Raw genomic sequence first — 25689 nt, forward strand, 5'->3', positions numbered from 1 at the left:
CTTCATTTCCGTCTGAAGCAGAAGCTTTCTTAATTCTCATTTCATCTGGATTCTAATTGCAAATATTTTAATTGTCTTATCAAATCAGATACAGACTTACTAATCAAATGAAAAGCATTATTATCAATTACAATCTTTTCAAACAAATAATGAACCAAAACCTTTTTTATGTTTTACTTCGTAAAAGAGGCATTCGCTTCAGAAAGATCATAATCTTTTGCAAGCTCAAGTTACCAAACCTTTTTAAAGGACTCTATCTCTTCCTGTGTTAGATTCAAAATAAAGTTCTCCACTTTATATGACATGATTAAAGATTTTTAGTTTCACTAAATATTTCTCAAAGGTGTAAAATTAAATTTCAGGAACTAAGAAGATTAAGAAACAAAGTAAATTTAAATTTCAAAAGCAACTTTAATATCTTTGAACTTTTTAAACAAATAATTCAGAGAAATTAAAGTTGCTTTTGAAATTTAAATTCACTTTGATTTAACATTTCACATTTAATTTCACGAGACCCTTCAATTTCTATTAAGACTCAATGATCTCAAACTAAATAGCAGAAAAGAGAGAACACAAACACTTTTGTAAATTTCAGCAAAATGATTATTGTCCCATGAATATTGTCCCTAGCATACAAAGAGGAAATTTTAGAAGAACTAACAGTTTTGTGAAAGAAATCTCAAATAGTCCTAAATGTTTTATCACAAGTCCAGACGTAAAGAATATTCTAAATCAGTTCCCCTGGTGTTCCGAATGAAATCCAATCCATTGAACTGATGTGCCAGTAGCCCTAAAAAAACGCAGCTGATCGCTATTCATTATCTCGCATGCAGATGTCTCCCAGTCCGCCTTATTAAATCTCCCGTTTGGTAAATTTATTGTTTTGTTTCTATGCGCTGTCATGTGCAAATAAGTATTGCAACATTGGTCATTTCCTATCAAAATTGATTAATTAACTTCCCAATCGGCAATGTCTGACATCTTTGGAGAGCATATAATAGCCGACAAGACTGGGATAACACACCCCTTTATATGCTTTAAGCACTAGCATGAAGGAAAACATCTCGCACACAGAAAAATACATTCCCAACACGGAATACAATTGAACATAAATTGCTATTGCCTAACGTAGTCATTCACCTGTCATATTTTACTCATCATGTTATAACATTAAACAGAGGTTACGGAGTTTATTCATGTACACTGTACCCACACGCACTCTATGACCACAAACACACGTTGCAAAGGAATGGTATTTGCTTATAGTTTTATGTTTTTGTGAAGGAAAAACAAATATGAAATTGGAATGATTGAATAGTTGTTCTCAAGAGATATGGGAGGCCCTGAAAATGGCCGTTTTGTTATGTTGAAGGTCCTGGGTTTTATCGTCCATTTCTAAGACGACTACAACTTGCATATGCCTCATTATGGCACATGGACGCATCATTGTGAAGGAGATATTCACTATCTTCATCTTATTCCATCTGCCCTCATCTCCCACGTTTTTGTTTCTGTTGTGCATCAATCTTAAAATGGTATGCTACCTTTCAATCTCTTCCCTGTCTTCCATTTCTGCTAACATTCTCCTTTGTCGCTGATGATGTCCGCTCTGACGAAGTGTTCAAGCTGGTTTTTGTTCATCTTGAGAAAACGGGGGATCTTCTTCTCCGTTTTCTCCTGATTTAGATGGCTTCTGATCCTATGTATGTGTACCGAGGTTTCAATCAGTTTAGCGAGCTTTGATGTCTTGATAATGGTTGACGAGTCAACGATGGGTGGCAAGACCCGATTTGGAACTCGCACGTGAAAGAAAACATTACCAAGATTTATAGAAAGAAGGTGAAAGAACATATCAATACAATTTGATTTCAACAAATACAAATTCAAGGTAAAAGAATTTCTTTTAAATCCACATCTTTAATAAGAAGAAGAAACGTACGAAATTCAAACAGGAATGCAAAACTGACAAATTTGTAAACATCAACAATACATTGATCATAACGTTATGAAGTCAGACTTGCGATCGATTCACAATTTTTCCTAAGCTTAAGAAGTAAAGTGATATCCATAACTTTCAAAAACCATCTTTCTGTTTTATCGTCCTTTCTAGGGTACTCGCGCTGAAAACAAATCATTAAATGTACCGAGCAAATCCGAAACTTCCCAGAAGAAGAAAATAAAAACAATATTGTCGACACACTATTGAATCTGCTCCATGTAGTCTCCCATTATTAAATTGCGTACATACAGTATTTTTGCTTATAAATTGAATGATGTCTTCTAGAAGAGGTAAACTATATGTTCCAAATATTCCACACTGTGAGATCAGCTGGCCATGCGACTTTTTTGTTATATGATTTTAGTTCACATCAATCGGCATTTAGGAATAAGTTCATATTAGGTGGACCTTTATTATTTCTAAGACGACTACAACTTGCATATGCCTCATTATGGCACATGGACGAATCATTGTGGAGGAGATATTCACTATCTTCATCTTATTCCATCTATTAAATTTGTTGCATATCACAACGAATTGGGGAGAAAAAAACGAAACCATGGTTGTACAAACTGTATACCCCGACGCAAGGAACTAGACCATCTTTTGTCAGACAAATGCTTCACAGCAATAGTTAGTAACGGGCAAGTGAATTTTCAAATATGAAGGACCCAATTGCATTCACAAGATTTACGCTAAACGTTGTTAGGGAACCATTCTCTGTCAGATCAAAAAACATTCACTCCAAATCGTATGATTATCGGAAAGCGGGCGGACTTAATGTCAATTTAGAGCGCTATAATTTGACTTTCCAAACTTCTGCGCAACACAGTCTTTTGCATTTGAGTATTCGCTTTATTTATCTTGACCGTAATAAAATGAAAATGCACATAAGTCAGCTGATATTTATATGTATGTCCGGGGTCAGATTTCTTCTAAACTGCAGAACAGGATTAATGAATTTCCTTAAATGTTTACTATCCATAATTTGGAAACCTGAGCTGTACATCAACATGAAAATCTTGTGACACAGGTTTGTTAATAAAAACACCCATATATCACAACAAGTATAAATTTTCTTGTTCAAGATCAATATAGTGATATATTTCGTAAACTGTACATGAATAACGACTTTAAAAGTTGGTATACCTTTAGGTTTTTAACGAAAAATTAAATATTGTGCTTGCGCTCTTAATGGCCTTAATCAGATTACGTTCATTCGATACACTGTAATGTGAACCTCATACTCCTGAAGAATAACTGGCGGGAGGTTTAAAATTTATATTAACGTTACTCTATACACTAATGCGATAAGGTGCAGTGCACATTTAGAAAGTCGCGTTCTTCAGTAGATACATATGTGCTAAAGATGCAGTACGTGGTTCATGCTTCATGAAGTTGTAGGTTTTAATCATATATTTAACATAGGAAAGGTTTATTCTAAAGATATGAGTAATAATAATAAATTTCAAGTATGAAATTAAAACCCAGACTCAAGTATGTTTTCCATTTAAAGCATCAACCGATTTCTGATACGGCTGGGCCAAGGATAAACTGCCTCACCTATGAAGTCATCAACTACTTCAACTATCAAAACAAAACTCTATAACCATCAGTATGTAAACTCGTCGGCGAATGGAGAAAATGAATCAGATAAGTGATTGTCAAATCGAGGCTGATCCATCGATGATTAGAGTCGCACCAACCGTCTTCTCTGCACATGTGGAATTCCATAAAACTCACGACTTCCAACCGCACAAAAGACGTTTTACTAAATATTACGTAAATGAAGAAGAAAGTGGCCATAAAGGGACCAATGTCCAGCACAATTATTATTTGTGAAATTACAATAATCACTTAGCAAAAGCTCTATGAAAAAATGATGAGCCGCTCATACACATAGTAAGCTAAGACATTATATTGAACCCTGCTGGCGGAAGTGTGTTTCTGCACTAGAATCGTCCAATTATGCATATAAAAAGAAATCATCCTTTGTTATACCATTGCAAAAAAATCAGGAAGATGCAAGCAGATAAAGTGTAGATTTTAATATTTTTGCTACCCATGAAGGAATGAATTTGATGTTTGCTTACTCGGGTGTCGACGATTACAGCGACGTGGGAAACAGCTGTTCCGTTCCTGACAGTCTTTAAGTTCAAATTGGATCCTGCCATAGCTGTTTATAATGAAGGAAGAAATATTATAACGAGAGTTTGTGCATTGTCATTATTGTCCTATTACTAAATCATGTTTGGACAGGTTCAATATTAGCATAACATGACAAAATATTATGTTGTCTAAAGGAAAGGTCAGCGTGACACTACAGTGTCGAAAACGATTCTTCAGTATCTCATAACAGATGCGTCCTGTGTACAGATGAGACAATTGACAACGATGCGATAGTTTAGGAGGTATGTTGAAATCAGTTTTTCGTGCTGTATCACTGATCTTAAAACCGATAGTTACTCGACGATTGCATGTTTAAAAAGAAGCAGTATTGAAGTAGGGAAAGGAATTTCTCCAAAACATACTCATCGGTTAATAAAATTCTGAAAGGAAACGTGATAAAAACAGAATAAAATGTGATTATTCAGCCAGGACAATATTTTCTTGGGCGCCAAGACACTCCAATAAATTTGATTCACACTTCATTACTTCCTCCTCTACGCCACAGCAAAGAAAAAGCAGAATCGGACGTCGAAAAGGCTTCAGACCGCACAGACGCGACCAGAACAAGAAAAGGAAAGAACAACAGATGTCAGAGAAATTGATGTTTTTGATTACCGAAAAAGAAACACGATGCGCCGAGATTATTCTGAATGTTCCAAGTCAGAACTCGGTCTGTTTTCCATGTCATCGACGATAATGATGATGCAAGAATCCAAATGGGTTTAATTTCATGATTGTGGTCTTTGACCACCTCAACACCTGTCGAATTTTGAAATGAAGGGACAAACGAAAGATTACATATATCTGAACAACATTTATTTGTACCTGAAAGTCAAAGTTCTCAACACGGAAAACACCAAATTAGTCAACAGTTTCATGCATTCGTTGTTCAGATAAGTGGATCTGCACTTTAATAACAGTCTAGTCAGCAGCAGCACGGACATGTCACCTTACCGAATGTAACTGGAAATCTCTTGACGTATGAACCTACAGTGCCCACAGTATTTTGTACGACGATTGTTCTGGAGGATGTGCCTTGGGGGTTGATTTCACTCCATACCAAGGCAGCGACGAAGTATATTTCCACCCTAAAAAATCATGCCAACTTCGTATGGAACTTCAGTTTGCAGCAGGTTTGGCGAATACAGTGAATGTCATCTTGCATGCAGAATTCGATATAACTCTGGAAATTAACATTCGAAGGAAAGTGATCCTAGGTTGGCAAAGATGGAACATATGCGGATAGATGAAGAAGATGTTTTCTATTCAGAACAACAACAATTACAGACCACAAGTGAAAAAGACGAAAACGAAGGAAAACTACAATCATGATGTCAAGGTGGCCAGAACAAGACCGGCACTTAGTTTCCTGTTTTGCTCATCACTGTCCTGAAAGAATCACACAGCTTACCAGAAAATATTGTAATGGCTGTCAAATCGATAATTTTAGCCAGAAACAACAAGACAAACAGTTGATGATCAGTCGAGAAGAAAACGAAGACGATATCGTTGACTTAATGGGAAGACGTATTGTATATACTCAGTAATGTATGATTACCAGAATCATATTCCATTGTGGGTGGACAATATTGTGTGCATGTTTTTCATCTACATAGTCTTGGATTCCGCTTAGACCTGCCAGTAACTTGTTTCGAACGTGAAGACTCTTTTTAAAAAAAAAATGGAAAGGTGGTTTTCTGAAAAGTATGGCTATCTATTTTCATAATCACAGAAACGTAGTGTACATCTAAAAATGAAATGACACTGCACTGGGTGATAACTCGAAGCCTAGTCTGACTCCACAACATTGTCAACCGTCTAAATACATTCTTGTTTACGTTTTTTTTTTTGGGGGGGGGGGGTGGGGCCTATTTATACAAGGAGAGGAAGGGTCTATCCGTAATCATTCCTCTTCATTTACGTTTGAGTTATTGGACTTAGTAAATAAACAAATGTTGATTTAAAAAATGGTCCTATCTTTCTTTTTCTGTTGTTTGTTTGTTTTATTTGTTTGGATGTTTGATTTGATTGTTATTTTGTGCTTTCTTTTTTTAAAATTGGACATACATTTTCACATTCTCTATGTTGATCTTTTAAAAGAAAAAAAAATGTTTTTCATTCACACCTATGTACTGAATTTAAACTTGACGTGTTGTGATATCATTTTTGGGTGGCTTTATCCCCTTTCTTTTACGTCCTACCCTTTACGTTGGATTGTTGTTGTTGTTGTTGTTCTAGGGTTTAACTCCATTTCTCAGCACAAGATAGGCTATACATGGCGGTCAGTATAACTGGTGGAGGAAGAACCCTGGAAAACCCAGGGAGGAACAACCGACACAAGAGATGCTAGTGGCAGGCTTTCCCACGTACCCATGCTAGCCGAGTCTTGGACTCGAACCTACGCAGACAGAGGTGAGATGGCAGTGATCCGGAACGGTGAGCGCTTTACACCACTCGGCCACTCGGGGCCCCCATTGGATTGTATTGTGGAGTTTCGGATACTGTAACTAAAGGTTACATATATAATAAATACACTCCCACGGTGTATTCACAATACGGTAAATCACGTACACGGCTGCTGTGAATATATAATCTAAAGCAAGCAGCAAGTTGGGCACTTATCTATGCTCGGCCGATTTAGGATTCAAACCATTGCATATATGTATAGATTTATGAACTATGTGATATTAAATTTCTGCTATAGACATATCTTGCATGTTGCGTTAACTCTATGATTCGTGTTTAAGTTCATTGTGCTAGGACCTAAAATAGTTTCTTTGCAATTTGCATTTCATTTAGTGGTTCCTATTCGAATTCACTGCGCTTAGTCCTGTTTTATCACAGCAATATTTTGTCAATTTTCTTCTTTTGGGTTTGTTTCGGTAAATAGGTGAAAACTCCAAAAACAACCTACCATGCTCGTAGTTTGCTTGTTTCAAACCAAAACAGTATACATTCTGTTGATACTCGGCGCAGTAAGGAATATCTCATGGAAACGACGTAGAACACCAAACTGGAGCTATGAAGAGGTAGTTATGTATGTCTTTTTTTGGTTTTCTTGTTTGTACGGCTAACATATCTTCAAGCACTTTTGGAGACTGGGTTACACATAAAGCAACTGCCAAAAGACTGAAGTATTCCGCATTCTGGTGACGTGTGACGGTGATGTTGATATTGATCTTAGATTAAGTGCAGATAAATGCCTGTGAGAGTGCAGAAAATCTAGTAAAGAATGCATTGCATTTGATATTTATTTAATCGAGTGATTTTATTTTGGACTATTTAAGTTCACTTTTCACATGATGTCATTAGATTTCAACTTTACAGATTATCGAAATGCCGATATTAGAAACCAATAATCAAAGAATATGAAACTGTGGCACCTAATGGCTGTCACATATGCAATATACATCTCTCTAGATGCTCCAGGCCTAGCTATAACAGCCATATATATATATATATATATATATATATATATATATATATATATATATATATATATATATATATATATATATATATATATATATATATATATGTGTGTGTGTGTGTGTGTGTGTGTGTGTGTGTGTGTGTGTAATTGCTGTGTCTCATGAGAATAAGGATCAAACGAGATATAAAGGGGACTCATTCGAACTGACCTCGTCATTCTTCGCGTGTGTGATATGTTGGAATCCTCTAACCAAGTATGATATATGGTTAGAAGCGTGGAAACATGTTGAAAATATGATAGAAAAGCGAAACATTATTGTGATGATGAAATCCAACTTCTACGGTAACTTCTCCATTCATTTTAAGAAAGATTGTTTGATATATCGTTTGATATGGATGATGACTTAACCACAAATAGAAACGGGACTCAGAGATTTTTACAACGTTCTAACTACACAAATGTTGGCAATGTACGATATAAGTTATATGCTTGATCAAAACTATCTTGCGGAAAGTCTTCACGACATTCATGGATTTCGTAAATGAGTATTCTAACATGGATGGTGGAGGAAACTGACGAACAAGGATCGGACGTTTCCGCAAATTCGCAGAAATTTCAATGACTATGACATTGACAAACTTAGTAATGATACTAAAATTAATTACAGACGTGCAAACAATTCGAACGCAAATTACGTCTAGTCATGTTGCAAGAATCGAGGTATCTTGTGTGACAAAGTTGCAAAACCTTAATATAGATGCGTGGTTAACAGAATTTGCCAGAAGATGGAATCTCTGACCCTACAAATGGTAATTATATAGCACGGGTACTGGACTTTTAGGAATCTACAAAACGTTTCATAATACGAAAGAAAAGTACACCTAAACTAGAAAGACAATATAATAGCTTGGTTCTTTTTTTAATCAAGTATAAATTTAACTTTGGAATTTTGATAAATTCTCCGGTCCTTCTTCAGAGGAGGAACGTTCCCACTTCATCTGCTTGTACAGTAGAAAACATCTCTCTCTCTCTCTCTCACACATACACACACACACACACACACACACACACACATTTACTCTGAGCGCTAAATCATGGTTGCTGCAGTAGCCGGGCGTCTGGAAATAAAACCGAACACGTGAAGAAGTACAATCATTTAAACATCTGCCGTCAGAGTACAATTATCAAAATAAACGAGTACTGAATCGTTATAATGAAAATCAAAAACGAATTTATGATTGTATTCCTTCCTACAGTCTTCATTTTTGCATAAATGGAATATTACCAACATAATACAACATGTCGTTATCTACGTTAGAAATGGAGGCACTCTAGGTCCCAAGTCTCCTGACACGGGCAAGAATGTTGACTTTACCTGTTGATCATATCCGTGACAGTGTGAACTTTTAATAATACTATGTTATACGTAGGTACCTATCAACTGCCATCTTTTCTGTTATATTAAACTCATGTATGTGGTACATTGTCAGCGTAACCTTTTAGGTTTATATAAAACAAAATTATACACAATCAAATCATAGTCCTCTACATAAGTGACTAACACGATTACTCCCTTTCATGTTTATACAGTACACTATGTTCCCGCTCGTAAATTGCGACCTTTCTATCTACCTTCATAAGGGACTATACATAAATGGTAAGTATATTGATCTAAAAAAAATTTGATTAGCGTCACACTGGGTCACATGATCTGAAGAGCCAATAAGTTCCGAATAACAAATTAAAATTCCCTTACACCAGAAAACCAGAGCGGTTTATGTGATACTTGAAAACAAAGGAGTGAGAGAGTGAAAGGAAATAGAAGTACTTTTCAGGATTTATTTCCATTCGAGGTAAGTTTAGCTCTTAAATGATCGGAAGACCCAATATGTTAAGAATAACTAGTCAATGATCCCAGGCGCCAGATAACATAAACGGCTTATACGATACATGTAAACAGGAGTGAGATAGAGGAAATACAAGTAAGTTATGGATTAATTTTCATTCGAGGTAAGTTTGATACTTACATGATATATTTAATTGATGTTTCTTTTTTGTCTCAGGATATAATGCTAACATTTTGCACTGTACACTGGATTTGAGATGATTCCTTTTATTTACAGATAGGTTCAGGTAAGAAATCAATTGTGTCATCTATTATATTCCAATATACAAATCGCAAATTATCGTATCATATATATTTAGGTGACATATTCGGAGTCACAAAATAACATGCACCAAAGTAAAGGTCAAATTTAACCTGTTAAGCAAAGTATGTGATTTACATATTTACAATGTACACCAAGCTAGTCGTTTATAGAACATAATTCATAAATGGTCGCGTTTTTAACTACACTCTCGCGTGGCCCCGTAGGTTTCGCCATACATGGTTCTGGTAAAATGTTTCATTGATCTCTTTTACTGGCGGAAGTCTCAGAAGGAGCTTCAGTACAAAATTGAAGAAGTGAACTATATATTTCTAACCATTCCATGTCTTTTAAGTATATTTTTGTAATGATTAGAGTCAAAATAATAATTTAAACTTAAAATGACAGAATTTAACACAACAACAGATGCAAAAGGTATCTCTATCAGCCAACGAAAATGTCCATGTGTAGCAAATTGTCACGTCATATATCATCACAATTACGTACGACATCACCTCATCTCATCAGCCACTGAAATCTCTATGCAGGCTACACGAGTGACTTATATTATGCTAATTATTCAACGTAAACTGTAAGATTATCAATAAGAACAGATACACATTAAAGAGACGAATTAATGTGAGAATTATACCAGCTATGTCCAAACACAGATATAAAAATTAAATGTGAATAAATTATAATAACTTGAATCTTTGTCAGGCACATAAGTGACACAACAGGTAATTGTCAATAGACATACAGTTCTGAACCTAACACTAGTTTTCACGTTGGAGTATTTCACTAAAAATGGTACATTGAGGTTAAGCCATTTAGACCGGGTACGGTGGGAGATAGAGGGTGTTTACAAAATTCACGCCAAGCTCTACAAGAATAAGACAAAATCATTGACTGTATACGTCATCTGACCACCAAACAAGGAGATCATTGGTCCCCTTTTTCCAAATTTAAACCACTTAAAGCGTCGGACCCAGCGTAATTACTTCCCCATGAATGTTCTTATGAAGACGTTATTAGCTTTCAGATTTTTGCCTAAGACCCGTTTAAAATCCAAGATATTCTTCTTTCACCTGTACCTCGTCTAGCAAATATATGATGGAAACATGCAAGGGTGTGGTCTAACGAAACCAATCAGTTTACTTACAAAACAATTATATTATACGACCTCTCCTTTTCACCCTACTGATTCATCAGTTGCAGATCGCTAGAGGAAATCATATTAAATAGGTACTAAATATAAAGTTTGACAAAACCTCTATATATACTTTAAATGAATATTTACTTGCCTATCAGCCAAAGAAAGACTAGAATCATACGACAACCAGCGTTAGAAATTAAATATGAAATGCCACCTTAAAATTCAGAATTTATGGTTTATTGTATCTTAAGCTATGAATGAACAATTGCAGAAAATCTGAACGGATGCCTTGAGCTTGCTTGTGAAGACCAAGAATTCGGGCCAGTATAATTGTTGAAAATGTCCACCAGCATGGAAGACACAATTTATTGAATAATGAAAACTATTAAACCTGTTTTACTTATTTATCTGAACTAGATGTTAGCCGCCACCATTGGGTGGATAAGGAACTGGAAAATGCCGTCCCTTAGAGTATCAGATCATTATAGATATTTCCCTGTACGATAAGAGGCTATCGGTGTACTACATAGATATTGCCCTGTACGATAACAGGCTATTGGTGTACTACATAGATATTGCCCTGTACGATAACAGGCTATTGGTGTACTACATAGATATTGCCCTGTACGATAACAGGCTATTGGTGTACTACATAGATATTGCCCTGTACGATAACAGGCTATTGGTGTACTACATAGATATTGCCCTGTACGATAACAGGCTATTGGTGTACTACATAGATATTGCCCTGTACGATAACAGGCTATTGTTGTACTACAAAGATATTGCCCTGTACGATAACAGGCTATTGGTGTACTACATAGATATTGCCCTGTACGATAACGGGCTATTGGTGTACTACTATCTCTATTTTCATTAAGGATATTCTTGTTGTGTGTAGTCAGAACCAAAGTGGACATCACAACAACAAAAAACAAAACAATGTCCACCCAGAACAATAAACCCCCAATAATTCCACCTAAAACAGGAAACCCCACGAATGCCAACCAAAACAGAAACCCCCTAATTGTGTTCATCCAAAGGGGACCCAGCTTAAAATGAATAAAACCCTGTAAAGTAGATGCACTGAATATGACATAGTTAATGTCTTCTCTAAACGTGCAACATACAATGAGCCGACTCGAATTTAAAGAGATGTAAAACAGTTACACATCAAAATTATAGCTGGCTGTGTTAAAGACAGTTAAGAACAATAGCTGTATACGTCATAAGAACAGGTGCATAGTATATTGAGTATCAAATATCAATGCATTGTAAAACTATATATATATATATATATATATATATATATATATATATATATATATATATATATATATATATATATATATATATATATATATATATATATATATATATTACCGTACACGATGACTTACGTTGAGTAAGTAAACCGAGAACAGCCACAATAAAAATGATCTGTCCCTGCACAGGATTCGCAATTACATGAAAATGTTATGACCCAGCGCAGCATATTAAGTTGGAAAATTTAGGGAAGATAGTCCAGACCATGGTGAACGCTTTTTATGAAAAAATACTTGGGAAACGGAAGTATTTATTGTAAGTTCAGGATTTCCAGTAACTCGTGGCTTGGAGTAGGTTGATGTAAATTCCTTTGCAATCTGCTTCAATTTATGGTGCCAAATGCTGGTAATTACGATTGAATCTGTGAATGTTCAGAAGGATAACAGTCGTGGGTCAAGAGACAGGGAAGAGCAGATGAAGTTGATGATGACCCCAGAAAGATGGCTAGGAGGAGATTATGTAATACTGTGACAGTGTGTATGTCTAAATTTCGAGCCACTCGCCGAGCTTCCTGAATCTGCAAACTAGATTAAGTTCTCATTACAGAACAAACCTTCTGTCTTACAAGGTAGAAGTCGATAAACTCGGCAGTGTTATTGTACACTAGCAAGATATGTTCTTTAGTGAAGAAAGAAAAGAAACTAGAAGTCAGTAATTAAAATCTTCCATTCAGAAATGGGTGACTACAGGATAGCTTTAGCTGCTTGATCTGCATTTCTTTATCATTTACAACCATTCTTACTAAGCATATAATTACCCAAGATATGTTTTCCAGAATGCATGAATACATCATGTTTATCTGAGATTTGTGATATTAACGGGTTGTCAAATGTAAGGTTCTGGAAGGCTTGCAGTATGAAAATAGAATCTGAACAAAATGATCAAATTTTTCTCACAGACTACAGTAGATCAAAGATTTTGCCTTAGCTCGAACTCAAGCATAATATAGAAAGCTTTATCATGTAACCGACTTGAGAAGGTGCCATGAAATGTTGTAATGGCAGCTTGAATCTTGACACCGTCTTTCTAACCTTTTGTATGCAGAAAGGTATTAAGACGATGGGAGTCCCTGAATCAAATGAATTTATTCTGATCAACAAGAGCATTGGTAGAATTTTGCAGTATTAGCCAGATCGATTTGTGCTGTGCTCTGGACTCGTTTACCAAACCGGTGTAATGAAGTCTGTTTTCTGAGCATCAAGCTTTTGTTATTTCAGCCAAAATATGAAGTCCAATGCCGAATTTGATGGCTTAGTGGACGCAACAAACTGAAGAACTAGTTACGTTCATCTGAGATAAAAGTGATGATTAATTTTCCTCAATACAGAAGCTTTCTCAAGAAGACGTTATAAATACTTCCAGGCAAAGTCATCGATTTATTAGAAGCATTTATTTCTATATTAAGGCATTAATATGCAGTTTGTAATGTTGACCAAAAAGGATGACCGTTCTCCTTGTACCACATACGACCAAGAAAATGAGACTGAAAAAGGTCCCATAACACTTCAAAACCTGAGTCGTCATAAACCATTGCGGGAGGGTTGATACAATGTAGTGACTATTGATGCAATGTACTATATTTGAAAATGGTGACGACACTGAAGGACTCGATGAATTGAACCAAGTTGCAAGAACTGTGAATACAACTTCTGGAGTTTTATCCAGTATTCACAGACATGCATCACGCATGTGAGACCAATAATCTTGACCACAAGTGCATTGAATTTCCATTAAACATTCAGATGGCCAATAATGAATTGCAAACCACAGAGCTATAATCTCCTTTTACGATATAAAGTGATAAGAAAGGAGAGAAGAATGATGGGCTTTATATGAAGTAGACGAGCTCCCATTAGTTTCAGCTTGTTTGCATTAAACAGATAAGCATATGCAGGGTTGAACGATTAATTATTTGATTTTGTTTAGTGGAAACCCCATTTGCGCTGTTTATGATACGTGGGTATGGAGCAGATCCAGTAGCCAGCTGTATAAACAAAGATGAAGTTGTCAGTGATATATTAAATGGACTTTATATTAGGCTACAGAATGGGTAAGCTGAACATTTTAAAGATTTGAAGAAAAAAAGACGACCCCATAGGAATGCAACATTCAAAATAGAATTTATTGTATTGTGTGAAACACGTTTAAAGCCGAGTTCTTTGGCCTTTTTTGTTTCATGTGTTGGTGTTAGCAAAGGATGCTTTTGTGTGAACCAAGATTTATAACGAAAGGTTGAGACGCATTGAAACCCCTGGAACAGAAATTAGGAAGTGGAACAATGATACCCGTCGAGAAGAAATCTTAGTGACTCAGACGGACTGCAGTAGGAACAGTGTCTGAAGAACGATGAACAACGTAATTATGAGATGGAATCGGACTTGGATGCTTTGGGCTATGCAGTAAATATTGTGCCAATCGGATTTTGCAATTGCAGTGCTTTGACCTTCTGTTTTGTACATGGATAGTCGGAAAGCGGTTGCACATTTTGGAACAACTTATTGGAATAGCTATTGAACTGCGGGTAGATGTAGTCCCGACGAGAGTTTCGTATGGGAGGCGCAACCGGTTTGCATAAGAGACAAAGTTCCGAGAGTTGTTAGCCATTTTAGATATTATACAGGTTCTGAAGTTTATCCAAACGTATATCAGGTAAAAGAGATGAAAAATCACTGTTTGAGACTGCGTCAGGCTGGCTCCGAATCAGATTCGTCCTAGACTTATCCTAGCCTGTGATGTCTAAACAGGGTTGTTGGTGCAATACGACCAATGTTACGATTGGGGGCAGCAGTTGTGTTTTGAATTAAGTCTAGCAATTGTTTTTATCTACAGTTGAATGTCTGCCATATATGGATATAATGAAAGTGGGATTTTACAAAGGGCGATTGAAGTGTAAGGAGCGGTACAGATGGACATTATTAGTTGGGTATGGTGGACAGCATGTGTCTCCCTGTAAGCTTTGAATGGGATTGTAGACAACGGCAGCAGAGATAGTTCCTGACTAGTAATGATGTATTCATCATATCTAATACCAAAATTGGCACGATCACTTTGGTTCACTTGTATGGTGTTCTGCCTCAAGCAGTGCAAACATCGGTCTGCTTGGGTGAAGAAGATGGATAGCACTGACCCGGCCGACCGTCAAACAGAAGTCCTGTCTCTGTGTCTGAGAATATTAAAATTAGAACAAAATCGAAATGGTAGACTTACTTGAGTTGAGGGGAAAAGGGTATACAAATGGGTGTCGTATAATCTAATTATTTAAAAGGATATGAAGAATAAAGTAACGAGAAAACGCAGAAAAGATTAATATACAGCAGAAAAATACATAAACTTTAATTAGCATTTATACATGATTTTTTTACTGCATAAATATGTACATCGAATTTGAAGAAAGAATCTCAGCTTCAAGGTTAGTCAGAACTAGAATATATAAAGTTTCAAGACACGAAGCACATATATCGATGGGTAAAAAAATTTCGTACCTATCTATTAAGCAATATTCCCCTGCCGTAGAGAAATAAAGAAAACTAATGGCAGGCAATATGAGTGTCATAGTAACAGCGTAACGTCCAGTGGTCATAGTGGTTTTATTGAGAAAGATATGAAATGTATTTGGCAGATATTCATCCTTAAGTATTGCATCAATGATACAGAAGTGGTAATGCCTCTGTCACTGCTTCTCTGAAACATGGGAAACGACTTATCAAGACTTTTAGTTGCAAACCAGATCCTTCGTGGGTCTAAAAGTAAGTTTATAGCTGGAATTTAGTACAGGCATCCCTCCTGTCTCGTTTGGCGTTGAAAGAGTTGAAAACCTTGGCTCTTTGGAGCGTTCATCTACAAAACCTACAATAACCACGTAAAAATCCATATACTAGCTCAATCTATAATCGAATATGGGACTGATTCTGGGGTAGTATGTCTCCTGCAAATACCAATGAACCCAATATCCAATGATACTTTATGTGGTTGTTAAGATTCCATCATGTAATATACTCCTCATGAACACCCCCAAGTCCATGCCAATACATACGTTTACCCGCTGTAGATTGAGGCTAAAACTGGAATAATAAAGGTTATCAGGATACATGGATATTCAGTTACAAAATTTACTTCACAGTGATTGTAGAAAGTGGTGTTGCCGTGAGGACAAAAAAACAATAAGAAAGTTAGAAATGAACTCTCGAATTGCTTTATACACCTTCCTACGTAATACGTAATTTCATACAGACTTGTAACAAGAATGCCAGCTTGTACTGGGATTGACGGATAGAGATTTTCCACATTCTGATCGGTGAGTCAATGAAATGATATTGCGGCTTCTGCCATCCCTACAACCACCTTATTCCGTGCACTTAAAGGGGCACAGCGCATACAGCGACCCCAAACATGCAGAGGCATAACTTTGATACAAAGAACCTTTCATCCTGTCCTCAAATATTTTTGTTATAAGTTACAGATTATACCACTGAATGGGTCATGCACAAGTGCCATACAATACGCCTCTTTGCACCAATGACAAACCGGTCGATTTAAAATTTATCTTGTTACTATAACGAAATGCAAGTAATCAGAAAGCACGTGTACCGAAATCAAAAACTTTAAACACAAATGACAAAGGGAACAAATAAGCAAAATCTGAATAATTTCTCAAAAGGAACACACACTCATTGATAAAGAAAATATTCATACATAATATCGCCCACGGGATAGGTAACTTGTGTCACTTAAAATAACATTTATATAATCTACCTCTTACCCTCAGTAAAAATTACAAATATGCCCAAACAATAGTCAAATTGATTCAAGCGTGTTATACGAGTAATAAAATAAAAATAAACAATTTTCTTCTCAATATGTATTACTTCGAATTGACTCAATCTAACGAATATACTTGTTATAATATAGAGAACAAGCAAATTAAATGAAATCTTCCTATTCACCTGTGGATAAAGTAATGTAAAATTTGACCTTATGAGTGCTCCATCGTTGAATGAGTTATATATCATTAAACAGTTAATTTACAATCATATAATACATTTTGTATGTACACTGTACTTTATCTTTAAAACGCGGAGATACATATTGATCCAAAGACATGCTGACACATTCACGCGATCATAAGTACGTGAACGTTGTACTTTATGAGACATTCCAGTTAAGTGAGGTATTTTATATGCCATGATTATTTTTTGTCTAAATTTATGTCTAGATATGAAATATACTACCTTTATGATGACATTGATTTCATATAACCGAGAGCGCACATACTCTGAATGGGCTATAGAGATTAAACAAGAAGCGAATTTATTATGGCTTCCTCCATAGTTCTCTTCAATTTACACACACACACATACACACACAAACACACACACACAGAGCTGCGCAAACCTGTCCCTGCACTTTCTTGATATTCTGCTCAATATAGATTTTCACTAACTACTAAGGCGTTGACTGATATGACCATTTATATCTGAAAACACATTGTATGAATAAATCAATAACTGGGTGCAGGTCGCGGCCCATCCAAATATTTGCTAATCGAATACGTTATTCGACAAGTTCTTGTGCGTTCAATCGATTAGTGCATGCATTGAATGCACAGTCACGATTTTCTATTGATGGCAAATAAGAACACAAACGAACGTCAGTATAATTTGAATCAATTATTTCATGTTGATGTACGTACAATTTTAAAGCTTTAAACGATAATAATTTGAAAGATATAAACCATGCAGAGAACGTGTAAGCAATAAATTTACTACAATTGAAGAGAGTAGAAATAAAACAGCTAAAATAAATCACAGTGCTACAAAACAACGGAGTGATTATAAGAAAAAAGAAAGATCTTCGAAGCACAGGAATAGTTCATACAGAGATTAAATTCCTGTACGACAGTTTTTCAACATCTGCAGGTAGTCAGGCACAAAAGGGTTGATGTGCAAGACGCAGTAAAAACTATAACTAAGTTAACTACCATTTTTAATAGTTTACGCACCCCACCCCCAGAAAAAGAAAGAGGTGATAATAAGTGAGATAAATAATTTAGAAAGCGACTTAAATAACAACAAGAAATTTTAGGATAAATATGGCATATTATAATCAAGGTAAAAGATCAAGGTAAGAGCCGGCAGTAACATATAGTTTTTACACAGATATCCAAAATGATAAAGAACGAAACACACAAGTAACGTTATAAACAGCTTACAATTTATTGTATATATAAACTATTACATTCACCGTTAATAAGAAAGCACGCGCTGAGGTTTAACAAGAAATAACACTGAAGTTGAACAAAAAGTAATCTCTGAGGTTGAAGAAGAAATAACAGGCTGAGCTTGTGAAAGAAAACACGCTGATGTTGAAAAATAAATTACACGTTTAGAAAGAGCAAGAAGTTACGCGTTGAGTTTGAATAAGCTAAACCAAATACGAAAGAATATGTTGATAAAGACGCTGATAATAATATAGGCATCGTACAAAGCAGTGTTGACGAATGAGATATGATGATGAAACGTGAGAAAGATAAAAATGATTTGAAACAGGTTATCTACGATTGCAAGTAAATTCAAACCTAAAAATGGTTACAATAATCTAGCATTAAGTGGTGGGATTGATGAATTTACAACCGAAATAAACAAACAGGTGTAAAAAGATAACCGGGTGGGATTTCGGAATTACAACAGAGCAATTTTGATGGTGATAGAAATATAATGTTTAATGATGAATGAGAAAAGAATTTTGATCAATACGTGCGTATAATATCCAAATACTGGATCAATTAACATAATCCGCACGAACTAAATAATAAAAATACAAATAAATGACTTTACACAGTACAAGCACAAGGAATGAATGATTCACAGCGATTTCACAACGAAAGAATTATGTGTTTTACTCAAATAGTAAAAACTGGTATTTTACTCGTATAGTAAAAATGTATGCACTCAAAATAGTGAAAATAATGAAAACAAATGGACCGATGTATAAAATATCTTTACAGTCCCAAAAACACACTGGGTATTACAAACCCCAAAGATTAGCCCACGGCTAAAAGATTACATGTATGGAGTTGCACGCTATGTCACCAGCACACTTGGCTACCAGTCATGCTGGTCAATCAAACAGTCAGTATTTCAGGTTGGTCAATCAAGCAATCAGCGCCCACCAATCTCGATCAGCAACGCCCGATCACCTTCTACTCGATTACTTTACCCTTCTCTACGGCTGCTATGATTCAGCTTCACAACTGCCACAGTCAATACCTATGGCTAGCTCTACAGTTTATACTACGACGACTCCGATCACTCCGATAACTCTGATCACTCTGATCAACTCTGTTCAGTCCGACCACTCCGACCACTCCGATCACTCTGGTCAGCTGAAAATACAGCTAACACCGTGTACAATGCATGACACGGGCATATACGATAAAACGTAATGACGTTATATATGGTAAGCTACACAGATTACATTATCGGCACAATAATTACAAAATACACATGTTCAGAAATGAACCTAACCGTGCCTACAAGAATCATACGGTACTAAACATTTCTTAAAAATGCAACTTTATATATTGCTAATATAAATCTTTTGCTAAGTCACAAACGAGACTATAAAATATTTGCATGATACTACGTAAGCCGAAGTTACATAGCAAATATACAAAAATAAACGTGGTAGTACAATAGTTATAGCTTATACACAAGAAATTAATAGCTCACATACCTCTACAGCTGAAGATGTGCAAGTCCTTAAAGTAGATTGCTCACTGACAAGACGTTACGTAATGTAAAGATTTAGTCTTACCGTGAGGCATTTATACATATGCGATGCCGCAATGCATCGTCTGTGCGCTGGAAGTATTCGGTTCTTACAATCGAAAGCACTTCGCTCGTGCGGCATAATATATTTATACAATTCCGTGACACACAGAGACAACCAAAACTTTGTTTGATAGAATTAAAATATTGAAAGAAAAGACCAGAACATGCAGAAAATGCAGTTTGATGAAAATTTTAACTAAAGGCAGAATGCATATTACTTGACATTTTTTTGCATTGATTCAATGAAGGGGTATCCTGATGGTATATATATATATATATATATATATATATATATATATATATATATATATATATATATATATATATATATATGTATAGGTAGGAAAGTAGGTAGGTAGGTAAGTAGATAGATAGATAGACAGATATATCATTACAAGGACATAACTTTTGTGTATTGGTCATATTATTATGAATATCAAAAACAAAAATGTTACGGGAATTTCAAAACTACCTAAATGGTTTAAACCTATGGATTTAGCCTTGCATAATCGGATGAAGCTGAATGTATGTTACACGTAAGAGGTGATTCACAGCAACATGCTATTTAAATTATATAATAAATAAACAAAGTGCATACAGCTTTTGTCTGCTTTCATTGAATCCATGAGATTAATCTGTATGCGTGATCGCCTCTAATGAGCTAACCTCTGCTTTAGAAAATCAATCCACAAAAGGAACATAATCAGTCAAATGTAAAAGAGCCAAAGACGTGTTATCTAAAAGAAAACAGTATTTTAGTTCTTTAACGTAGCTGTCGAATGTCATTGTAAAATATAAGAGATCTAGATGCTGTTCTCAGCAGGGTAAAACCTGGCAGCGTTTTCTTTTTATGTTTCATAACGCCACAAAATAAATGGCAACAACAGGAATTATAAATGAAGGATAAATAGTTTATGGTGCAGCGGTGCAGCCTTTTGCAGAAAGCAACTAATGCTTTATTTTTGACCATGTTAGCGTTTTAAAAGAAAGAATTAGAGACCACGATGTCACTGAATAGAAAAAGAGAAGAGTTAAAATAAACCATAGCCATAACACGTGACTGCGTGCATTAATGTTAGAGAACAAGGTCTGGTGACAGTTTTTAAATAACATTGACGATATGTTTTGCTGTTAGAGCGTTTACTCTCCCTGAAAATAATGTAAAACTTGAAAACTCACGATAGTCAAAACTTTCTTATTGCTACCAGCCTCATGATGATCCAGTTAAATAAGACTACTTATCCAATGCATCGATGATGGGTGTGATGTGTATGTTGCCTACAAATGATCGTAGGTAATAAGTAGTATACAAAGACACCTACTTTTCTTATTTTTTGCTAGACAATAATAACAGAACAAAAACATCACAAGGAACGAAATACTTCAATCCAGCACATGGTTGTTTCATTTTCGCTCCTAGCAGTGTAATGCATTTATATCTATTTATTTATTTATTGGTATGTGTTGCTGGGTCTTTAATGGGTTATTTATCTTATTGCAAAGTATATGTTTGGTTTGCTGATTATGTCGCTAATTTTAGAAAGTGATGTGTTTATCAGATATACATAGAATTTTAATAAAATGATTTTTGCTTTTATACTATCGACCTCGTATAATTACACTGTAGACTTCCCTCCAGACTAACATACATGCTGACTTTTATTTGGTGTTGTGCATTGCATAGGCTGCGCTGTTTGTTCCACTGTGTTTGATTTAGTGATAGTCTATATGTCCCTTCCCTTGCTTGTGTTTAAATATCCCTTCACTTTGCCATTTATCCTTAGTAGCACGATTTCAGTACCACGAGTGTAACATTATGATATAAGTGCAAAATTCTGAACGAAAATAATCTCCTCGGTCGTAAAGAAAATTACTGTCTGGAAACTGCGCTTGCACATTAAGAGGACATAATATTTTGTAGAGCCTCAGGAAAATGTTTGATGTAATACATGACTCACTTGACCCAATCACACTGCAATAAAGTATTCGCGCGCGCATGTGTGTGTGTGTGTGTGTGTGTGCGTGTGCGTGCGTGCGTGCGTGTGTGTGTGTGTGTTATATATGATAGACATTTTGTGTCATGGGTTAAATCATCTTAGTGTTTTAGCCCTCAATATGTCAACAGAGCACTGATTTATTAAAGGAGTTTACTTTTCCACTACTTTCAATTTTGTATTATTTCAACTTGCTTTTATTATATGATGTTTGCACGTTACTTTATTTGATTCGATTTTTTTATGAGAATTAATTTAATCTGATGTCAATCTTCTTTTTTAGATCACAATGTTTTCGTCAAGCGACAGTAACCAGAAGTTGTACTCGATTGATCTTAAGAGTTGCATTGAGCAATATACCTGGAAGAGATTCAGGGAGAATAGGGGATGTTGCAGAAGTCTTCTAGTTTCAAAGAAGAAGCATTATGTCGATGTTCGGTGGGGGTACCTACAGTTCAAACACAAAACTACTCGATTTGAGCAAAGAGATGAAACTACATCAGGAGTTCCTCAACAACAAAATGTGGATCTTTATATCTCTGATTACGAAAATAAAACATCACTTACTCAACAATACACATTCTCCGCCACTCGTGAGACGCGTTCATCGGCGTCTGTAGAAGTTCAAGACAACTACACTCTGGAAGGTTCCATGAATCTGGAGATTGATCTTGCTGGATTTGGAAAACTCGGTGGTGGATTCAGTCAATCGCTTTCTGTCACCAACACTTCGGGTGAATCCTTCGAGAAAGCGTTGGCATGGGAAGTCAACACAGAAGTCAGAGTCAAACCTTGGCATAAGGCTAAGGCAACTCTATGTGTTTATCAGCTAAACATGGTGTACGATTTTGAAGTTAAAACGACAGTATCGCTTACGCGGGGACATCTTCCTGTCGCCATCAGAAGAAAAAAGGACGATAAAATTGTATGGGTTTTTTGGATAACCAAATTACCCGTAATATTTGACGAGAAATTTAGGAGAAAAAACAACATTGTTGTTGTAGAAGAGCATCTGACAGATGTCAATAGAATAAGAGAAAACATCGAGTTTACGACTCACGGAGTATGTAAAATGGTGTCCTGGACAAACCAGCATGTGAAGGTTGAATCCAAGGAGATGCTGAAGATGCCAGAACACATCAAAAGTGCCTTGGAGAATAAGAACGAAAACGACTGACACTGATATGTGCTTTACTGAAATATTAATCTTTCTGGATTGAAGCGTAAATTACAAGACCGGAAAGAAATGTATAGGATATAGTAATGGCTACTTGAAAAAGAGGCAATACTAATATATTTTAAAGTAAAAAACGTGTCTCTTAGGATTTTATCCCAAACAGTTGAAATGAAGTCCTAAAGCAAAACGAGACAACGTTAATTCTATGGTGATGTGGATGTTGACTTTTGTGTTGTTAATATTATGCATAAATTAGCAACATACTTAATTAGGTCTCCAAACGGAGATGTGCCGAGAAAGTCGCGTGGCATATCTGAACTAATTTGACACGATACAGAAGGGAAAATAATCACTGTGTGATGACGAATCTATTAATATTCAAACAATATTTAATTAAGATTCTTCAAACTGTTAAATCTCTCAGTGATGATATTTAAATGACGAAATTCTAACTAGTCAATCAGATAGGACCAATCAGAGAAAGCTACGCTTACAAAGCATCATAACAATTTCTTCAAAATGAAACATTTTAATATAAAAACACTTTATAGAAAAGTGATTTGTTTCGGTCAGAGATGAAACTTTCATGAATTTTTTTAAAAATATAGTGAAGTTATAAGAATAGTGTACGTACTATATACAGTAATAGAATTGATCAAGGTAAAAGATAATCGCTTAAAGAGGCCACTTCAAAGCGTGCGAAGCCTAACAACCGTGTGGTTATTATAATATAAACTAACAGGGCCCATTTTGAGAACGGGCAGCACGCATTGGAATCCTGAATAAAAGCGCCTGACTGATAGATTGTGGTTGACGGGTTGTGCGTGGTGATGTTCTTTATTTTCTCAAATCCAGTATACATGTACCTCAGTGTATGTGTTTCATTTATTTTTTACCTGGGGTTTGTAACCTGTAGATAAATAGAATAAAATACTGATAAATATATAAACTTTAGAAGCCTGTCAATAACTAGTTATGAAAAAATAACTCATGATTTTTTGTTCCGTTGACTGCAATATATTCAACCTATACAATTTTCTTCAACTATACATACGTGCGTGAGTCAACACGATATAGTTTGAAAGGCTGAAAGAAAGCATAGGCTAGACATAGTTTACATTGTTTTGGTGAAAGTGGTCAATATTTTGAGCGTACATAGGCATTTAATGTCATCCAACCAGTAGATGTTTTCAACAGGAAAAAAGTGATGACCTCTTTTCAGTTCTTTTACGAAATCAATAAGTACATTTTTCTTGGTTTTTCATATATTTACAAGTGATGCAAAGTATTGACATGTGTAACAAAATACAGTAGAGCACGAGGATATAACTTCCACACCATTATATCCATAATCTTTTTGAAAAATATTACTTAGAAGGAAAGAACAGAAACTTATTTTAGGGACATTTACATCTTTTTTGTTTTAGTACATGCGTGGGAATAAAAACTAATTTTCAACTTATTTTTACTCAAAAATATTTATCTTTGTTCGTAAAATCATCATAGAGCACTGACACAAATGCTCACTGTAAAGATAATAATAAAAATAATAATAATAATAATAACAGTGTGGGGGAAGAACGCTAAGAGTAGTCGGAGAAATCTAACAATTCATAAGGTTTCGTGAATATGGCTTTTTATATGTTTTATACAAGACTGAGTAAAGTTTTAGAAGTTTTCAATAATTTATAAACTGTGTGATAAGCTGAAGAGAATGCATTCACATCAAAGTTAGTGGAATTAATATTAAAGGTCTCAGATAAAATATAAACCTCAAACATATCTTTCACTTTTTTATATCGAGTTTGTATTTTATCCTCAAGCTCATTAGGTCCTTAAGATGTCGATAATGACGTTGATGATGAACAGTTATAAAATAATTCCTTCTCCACGATTTGTTATACTAATATTTTACAATCACTTATTCATTGCCTTAGATATATCTGGAATTATTGCTAAAAGCTCACGGTATCCATTGTGTGCTGATATGTAAATAATACCCATGGACACCGTGTGCAGATATGTTAAAAGTAAACATAGATATCGTGTGCGGCTATGTAAATAATACCCATGGATACTGTGTGCAGATACGTAAATGATAAACATAGATTCATGTGCGGATATATAAATAATACCCATGGATACCATGTGCCGATCTGTAAATAATACTAATGGATACCGTGTGCGGATATGTCAATAATGAACATAGATATCATGTGCGGATATGTAAATAATACCCATGTGTGCTATGTGCCTGTATATAAAAAATAATCAAGGATACCATATACGGATATGTAAATAACACCCATGTGTACCATGTGCGGATATATAGATAATACCCATGGATACCATGTGCAAATATGTAAATAATGCTCATGGATATTGTGTGCGGATATGTAAATAATACCCATGTCTACCATATGCGGATATGTAAATAATACTCATGGATACCCTGTGCG

General features: G+C 35.4%; 1 protein-coding gene across 3 annotated transcripts; it reads left to right on the forward strand.

Annotated features, from left to right (window-relative positions):
* Nucleotides 1-9359: 9359 nt before the first annotated feature.
* LOC149799330 (uncharacterized) lies at nucleotides 9360-24032 on the forward strand. Of its 3 annotated transcripts, none has more exons than XM_089958639.1 (2): nucleotides 9360-9454; nucleotides 22337-24032. In XM_089958639.1, the coding sequence occupies exon 2, from the start codon at nucleotides 22343-22345 to the stop codon at nucleotides 23228-23230; it is 888 nt and encodes a 295-aa protein (XP_089814765.1). In that variant the 5' UTR covers nucleotides 9360-9454; nucleotides 22337-22342; the 3' UTR covers nucleotides 23231-24032. The 3 variants fall into 3 exon arrangements, with proteins under 3 accessions (XP_089814765.1, XP_089814767.1, XP_089814766.1); XM_089958641.1 differs by lacking the exon at nucleotides 9360-9454 and adding an exon at nucleotides 9479-9583; XM_089958640.1 differs by lacking the exon at nucleotides 9360-9454 and adding an exon at nucleotides 9485-9611.
* Nucleotides 24033-25689: the final 1657 nt, after the last annotated feature.

This window comes from Sinohyriopsis cumingii, chromosome 5 (assembly GCF_028554795.1).
Source record: "Sinohyriopsis cumingii isolate HCF-2022 chromosome 5, ASM2855479v2, whole genome shotgun sequence".
In the NCBI taxonomy this organism is placed as follows: domain Eukaryota; kingdom Metazoa; phylum Mollusca; class Bivalvia; order Unionida; family Unionidae; genus Sinohyriopsis; species Sinohyriopsis cumingii.

Coding starts and splice junctions, on each gene's coding strand:
- LOC149799330 (XM_089958639.1), top strand. CDS start 22,343: ATGTTTTCGTCAAGCGACAGTAACCAGAAGTTGTACTCGATTGATCTT.